At 26.2% G+C, this 7666-nt stretch overlaps 1 protein-coding gene across 1 annotated transcript in view; it reads left to right on the forward strand.

Moving 5' to 3' along the window:
* The window catches only part of LOC136985364 (probable G-protein coupled receptor No18), a 79286-nt gene extending 73152 nt beyond the window's left edge, over positions 1-6134 (forward strand). The window contains exon 2 of the mRNA XM_067282635.1: positions 4812-6134. Within this exon, the coding sequence (XP_067138736.1) occupies positions 4826-6043 (1218 nt within the window). The 5' untranslated portion in view covers positions 4812-4825 and the 3' untranslated portion in view covers positions 6044-6134. The remainder of the gene's footprint in view (positions 1-4811) is intronic.
* Positions 6135-7666: the final 1532 nt, after the last annotated feature.

Here is a 7666-nt window from a genome sequence, read left to right on the forward strand (position 1 = left end):
GAAAAACATCGATTTTAACATAATTTATACATTATAAATAATAAGTTATCGATTATTCATCTCGTACATAGTCTCTAAGGTGACGTACACGGGATTTTTTAAATAAAAGATTCGCATTTGTGACATAACTTCTTTGTAGATGTAATATTGCCAGAAAAGATACTCATAATATCAATTTATATCTTCAACTTCGTCTCGCAAATCTGTTGATTCGTTGAGAAATACAAGTACTTACTGTTTACAATTTGTTTTCTTACAAGGAATAGCGTGAAAGAAAAAATTTATAATGGAAAATCTAGTGTATAAATATGCCTATCAAAATAAGAAATCAAGAAATAGACTGAGAAAAACGTGGTATTTTAATACGTATTTTTCCATAATATATAATACATAAATAAAATACGTATTTTTCTGTAATATGTTTGCTATTTTATTTATTTTCTGTAAAATAAATATCACTCGAATAAGCAGAGTTTCCTTTAACAAATTTTCTAGTTAAGACGTAAATTTATTTACATTATTTTTTACATATTGTACTTAATTTTTTGGAAGAGTTAATGTGCTAAATAAATTGAAATTTACAATTTAAATTCTATTTATTTATTTATTTATAATTGTAAATAATATAATGTAAACATTTACTCATTTACAATATAAATAACATAAATTATTTTTAGTTATAATTATTTTTTAATAGTTATATATAAAGTATTGTATAACATACACACACATGTATACAGATACATATAGAAATAAGCTGATTTCTAATAAAAAAAAAATAGTATGATCTACAGTACATTATTTTCGGAAATAAATTTATATTATAAAAAAAATAAAATGAAAATTCTTGAAGAAGTTTGTTAATACTACAAAAATTTGAAGTATTTTAAAAAGTTTTTAATCTTTTCATTAGAACTTAGCATGAAATTTTCAGTGAATAGACAATTAGATATTATGCAAGTACAAAATATTATGTATTTGCAATCCTTATTTAAACAAGGAGGAAAAAATTGTAAGGGGAGGAGAAATCATAATATTTATTAGAGTTCAACAAACGGAAAATCCTCCTATTCATTATAATTCTTTCATCTTATTTTCTGTATTTTCTTTGGATTTCTTCTGCTACTTTTCAATGAGATGAAAACATTTAATAAGCACAAAACCTTTCTAAGAAAAATATTAAATTGAAAATCCGAAATAATCCATTAAGTGACATTATTAAAGTAAGGCGACGAGTGTGTAAAAAATCATATAAATTCTATTAATGTAAAATGTTTTATCGACTTAAATATAATAGGCCTAATAATATAAATTACCACAATTAAAATATTAATTTTAATTATTTTCTTTTAACATAATTAACATTTGCTAAAATAGTGGGGTGAGATAAAATGAATTATCTAATTGATTGATATTGATCCGAAATTCCTAATCGCGATTCTTATGTAATTGGTGGTAGCTATAATATGATCCTTTGGGAATATTTAACTTAAGTATCTTGAATATCAAATTGCATAAATTGCAATATATATTCGATATGAGCTTTCCACTTAATTAATATAATTTGAATCTTGATAATATAAGCTTATATTAAATGAACTAATGAATACATATCTGAATTCACCCATAATATACATATATACAAATTTATATTATATGATTATTTATATATATATCTTAATTTTGTTTAATATTAATGTGATCTTCCTACGTTTAGTAAATTTATAACCACAGTTTTTAACTTGTTTTCATTGACCTTCTACTTTAATTTCGCACTGCAAGGCATACTTTGTGGTTTCATTTTAGTAGGACTTTGCGAACAATCTATAGAATAAATAAAGTAATCGATCTTTATCTTCGTTAGAATCCATATACTACATAAATTATTTTACTTCACAATATATCGTTTGTGTAAACGAGGACAGCAGCTGCAGTCTCCTTTATCAGTTCACTCAATAAAAGAGTTGGTTCTAAGTTTCCAAGAATCTTAGTTCAAGGCAATCATGAAATTTATTTGAAAATATTACATATTTTCTTACTTTCCCATTAACTGATTATTATTATTATTATTAAATATATATATATAGATTTCGAGAAACAATAATTCCGTGCTATAAACGAATGTTGTTATTGATTTAAAGATGTATAAATGAACTAATTGAAATTAAATTATAAATTGTATTTTAGTATAAACTGTATGGAATATTAATCATTAAACTTCCTTTATTATCTCAATTAAACTATTCTTCGATCACTAACGAGTAAAGTTACGTCAAACATTTAGTTGACGTAACTTTACTCGTTAGTGATTATCGAGTAATTGATCGTTTAATTAAAATCACAGAAGAATATAATAATAATATTTTAATGAAAATATATTTTTTCCAACCAACGTTTTACTTGTTTTTCCCCCTTAATTGAAACAGAAATCTCGTAAGCCTATTTAAATTTTTCATTTATTTTTTATTTACTCATTTTTACTTTGATTTTTCCTTTACAAATCTCACTTTGTTAATCATATTTAATCTCATTCTTCTAATTCCTGAAAGAAATTCAAACTTTTTTTTATTTTTTAATGTATTGTCGGATTGAACTGACTTGAATTTATTTAAATTACCGCTATATTCTTCCTGGATATTTAGGCCTTATTTTCACACTAATCTCTGTTTGACATCAGAATTTTAAGTGTATTTAATTAATTTAAAAAATTCGATTCGAACAATACAGTCTATGCTTTTAAAACCCTTCTGTTTAATAAAAAAAAACATTTTCTAGTCTATTGTATTGGTCAGAATGGTTATTTTTAATATGAATTTAAGATCAGCAATGTAAATATTATTATAAATAACTTTTTTGTTACACAATTCAGCTATAACTGTGAAAACTCTTTATCGATATAAAATTGTTAGTTCATTGAAAATGGCAGCATCCTTTATCAAGTTCATCATTCTGTTGTCGTTATATATATCATATAATGGTATACATATAACGTTTTCTATATCATATTAAATATACATCATTATATGTCATAAGAAGCTCTTCGTATTCTTTCTTAAACTGCGTTCTGCATATGCTTCTTACCGCCCTGCCCAGCCATCTATAGACACCACATACATAAATATAAATTTTCAAGATATCTGTAGGTGTACGTTAGCTATATGATGTCTGTCAGTGACACTCTACAATCTCTTTTAAAAATTATTTCTTTATCAAAAAGCAGTTGAGTCGTTTTGTTTATATTTTAGAAGACACCCGAAAACATATTTTTGATTATTTTCTAGTTTAGAAAATAAAGTAGTGATTTATTTTTAAATAGGAATGAGACTATAAATTCACTATAAATGGTATTAATTTACACCATTTAAAAAGTATATAGAAAGCTTATGCTTTTAACTTTACACCAAAAAAATTATACATCTTCATAGGAAAAGAAAAAGAATTTAAATGTCTTCATCGTGAATATTTTTTAAATTAAAGACATTTTAACCCACGCCATGTAATGCAGAGAATAACTGACTTCAGAAAAATGCCATTGAGGGAATTTTTTGGACATTAATCAAACTATTTTTGGTTTACTTCTCTATTTTAAACGGAAATAGTGCCATTTAAACGATTCTGTATGTACTGTACCTTATATAAATGTCGTTATAAAAAAAATACAAATAAAAATGATAAATTTACTATACTTATTTTTATATATAATTAATCAAGCTTTTAAAATATCACAGTGTCTTGCTATACAATAGCGTTAACATTTATATTTACGTTATTTTTTTAAAAAATTTGTCGTATGAAGTTCAGGAGTTTGTCGAAAAATTGTCATAGTAAAAAATTGTATTTAATATATAATATGAACTGAATTTCTGTGTTATGTTCAATACATTAAAAAATTCTACCAACAGTTTTTAAAGTTAAAAAATTGTTTTAAATTTATCGTTATGAAGAATTTCGTGTAAAATTTAACGTAGAAAGAGATAATTGGGCTGCAGTTTTCAAAAATTGTACACCTATAAAGTCCTACTGGCCTCTGTGTCTGTTTGTCTGTACTTCCTTAAATTTCGAAAATGGAGATAAATAGAAGAAAGTCGTGACCAGATATGAAAAGTATGGGGGTAGGAAACCCCAACTAACTATATAAGAACATTTAGTTTGTACCGGAAGGCACGTTATTTCAATTCAAAAGTTTTCTGCTGAACGGATTTAGATAGACGGCCGCATGATTTTATTGTTAACAGGAAACGTATGATGTACAGTACAGGGACAAGACACTACTAAAATTGAGAGCATTGTGATAATGTCACAATAAATAATTGCACGTTGTAAATTAATAACGAATGTAAATTTGACAGTTTTATAATTTATTTCACATATTTAAATTTTACAATTATAGTACGAAAATTATACGATTAACGAAAAAATAATAATATAAAATAATGGGTATTAATTTAAAATAAAGAGATTTTTTTAAGTATGTAATAGACAATTCTATTAAAGTAATTTGATTTTTAGTAAATGATATAATAGGTAATTTTTAAAACTAATTTACTGAAAATTAATTATGTTCTTATTATTTAATCCATAATTACGCACATTAATAACTCCTGCTACAGTTCACTTATTTTCACCCAAAATAGTCAAATTAACGTTTCTTCTTAATATAAATTTAAAAGAAACGTTATAGTTTCTGGAAAATTATTTTAAAAATATATTTTAAAAATACATTTTTATTTTATTCTCCTTTAATAATATAAATTAAGTAAAATTTTTTTGTATTAAAATATTAATTTCTTCGTTTGTTTTTCTAATTTCAGGTGCGCATTTAATAATGGATGATGCTGATTACTTCCAAAATTTCACTTATATTATCACTTTCAATGAAAATAGTACAGAAATAGAAAGTGAAGAAACTGCGATCACTTTGATAAACGATACTTCTATAGCAGAAGCCATAACTACAGCGTTTATCTTGGGTATCTTAATCATCTGTACAATTGTAGGTAACATCCTCGTTATAATATCTGTTTTCACGTACAAACCGTTGAGGAATGTACAGAATATGTTTCTCGTATCCCTGGCTGTGGCAGATATTACCGTAGCAGTACTCGTAATGCCATTCAACGTGGCTTATTCTATAATGAAAAAGTGGGTTTTTGGTTTAAGAGTATGCGAAATGTGGTTAACGTGTGACGTCCTCTGCTGTACTGCTTCAATACTTAACTTGTGTGCCATAGCTCTCGATCGATACTGGGCCATACACGACCCTCTTAATTACGCTAGGAAGAGGACGTTAAATAGAGTGATGACTATGATATTTTTAGTTTGGGTAATAAGTGGATTAATTTCGGTTCCTCCTCTGTTTGGTTGGAACGATTGGCCCGACATGTTTACCGAAGACACCCCATGCCAATTGACAGCAGAAAGAGGTTACGTCATATATTCAGCTAGCGGTTCCTTCTTCATACCCCTCATAATCATGACTTGCGTTTATTGTAAGATATTCCAAGCTGCTAGACGAAGATTAAGAATCAAAATTCGAAATGCGGGAGAAATCACTAAAGGCGATAAATCGAAAGAGAAAGTTGTTCAAACTCTCTCCGTTATGGTTCAAAAGGAACTAGAAAATTCAGCCACTTCGATTTATCCCGGTTCGATATCAATTCAAGACGAAGTATCTGATGTTCCACAGGACAAAGAAACGGCCTTTTCTGTAAACGGTAATACTAAAGGAAATTCTGTACAGTCTGCTCCATCGAGTGTCAAAAAATATATGGAAGAAAAGCAAAGAATATCTCTCGCTAAAGAAAGGAGAGCCGCTCAAGTTTTAGGAATCGTTATGGGTGTTTTCGTCTTATGTTGGCTTCCATTTTTCCTAATGTATGTTATTCTACCATTTTGTAACAATTGTTTCATTTCAGATCGAGTTGTAAATTTTATCACGTGGTTAGGTTATATTAACTCTGCCTTGAACCCGGTCATATATACTGTTTTCAATTTGGATTTCCGTAGAGCTTTTGTCAGAATTCTTTGTAGAAATGTCAAATAAATAATATAACTTAAAATTCGATATGTTTATATCAGGTAATGATGTTTTGAAAATGAAATATTTAAACTAAAATCAGGTTGAAAGAATTAAATTTTCCTACTTTAAATGTGTGTAATTTGTATATACATACATGTATATATATTATAATTAATTTCATTTAAAACACTAAATTTGCCTGCTAGATCTCTTCCGGTGCAATACAATTAAATGCTTAAAAACATACATTATCTCTGGAATTAATTAAAACATGACTAAGTCTTATCAGTTAGACATAATTTAAGCACAACTTTAAAAATTTAAGTTCATCAACTTGACGTATTTTTAAAAATAATTGTATAAAATGTTATAAATTTAAAAAATACAAGTGAATAATTTCTCATAATTTCAAAACATTAGCTAAATTTGCTTTATTTCTGGAGCATTTTCAATATACCAAAGGGCAAGTTGCCTGGAAAAGCGCCCAAAAGTTAAATACATAATTAAAACGAATTTAAATATTAAATTAAAGTAATTTTTATTGATATTAAATAAATGGAAAAATATTAATCTTCATCAATTTTGGATAAGATTAAATATTAATCTCGTCTTAAATTGATAAATTTTCGGATATTTAATTATAATGCCAAACATACATTATGTATTAGATTATGAGGTTTTCAATTATTAAATCAATCTTAAATTATAATATTATATTTTAAATTAAAGATTAATTTGTATAATTACTGTAATGCAATTGATTACCTTTGTGTACTGTATATGAACAGTGTTTTAAAAGCACGTTCTGTTAGATCTAATTGTAATATTTGTGAGTTTAATTTAAGTAAATTTTACGTTGCGACTTCTAAATTTCTAATTTTTTACGATATATTTTACAATACAATATTAAATTACATTTTTTTGTACATATTACTTGACAATATTGAATATATCGGCAAACGAACCTGATTTTATTGTTGTGTTGAAGGGTTGCCAGGTTTTCCGGGATTGTCCTGGATTTTTCCCTACTGCCTTCTAGATATAGGAGGATTTCATTCCGAAATCTGTTCCTACAACAAAGCATCTTCTTTTTTAACATTTTAAATTTATTTCTCTCACTGGCAGAGTAAAATTACACATCTATTGCATGTCCTGGAATTGAAGTATTCCAGATTTTATCCCCATGTATCTGGCAACCTCATACTTAAGGTATATTGAGTCTCAATAACACTGTTGTGAATTCATGTATCTGTTGTTAAAGGATTCTTGCAGTTTACGTTTCTCTTAAGATTTATTCAAAAATATTATAAATATGAATAATGATTCTAGAAGAAAAATTTGGAAATAAATTTTTATGAGAAAAATGTCTAAATAAATTTATTTAGTAATTAATTAATTTTTAATAGTAATATATGGAAGAAGTAGGAAAATATTAATTCTGAATATCCATTCTTGTGAAAACATTTCATGTTTAAGAGATTTTATATAATCTAAAGATGTAAAGGAATAATCAAGTCATATTGTATTTCTCTTTATGTGCAATATATACCGACATTTTTGTGTATTAAGTAAATATATTTTAAATTACGACCAATATTAATATTAAAAGTTGTCAACAGGACGTTCACTTCTTAACACTACAGTATT

The sequence above is a fragment of the Centruroides vittatus genome, unplaced genomic scaffold (assembly GCF_030686945.1).
Source record: "Centruroides vittatus isolate TY-2023 unplaced genomic scaffold, ASM3068694v2 contig_962, whole genome shotgun sequence".
In the NCBI taxonomy this organism is placed as follows: domain Eukaryota; kingdom Metazoa; phylum Arthropoda; class Arachnida; order Scorpiones; family Buthidae; genus Centruroides; species Centruroides vittatus.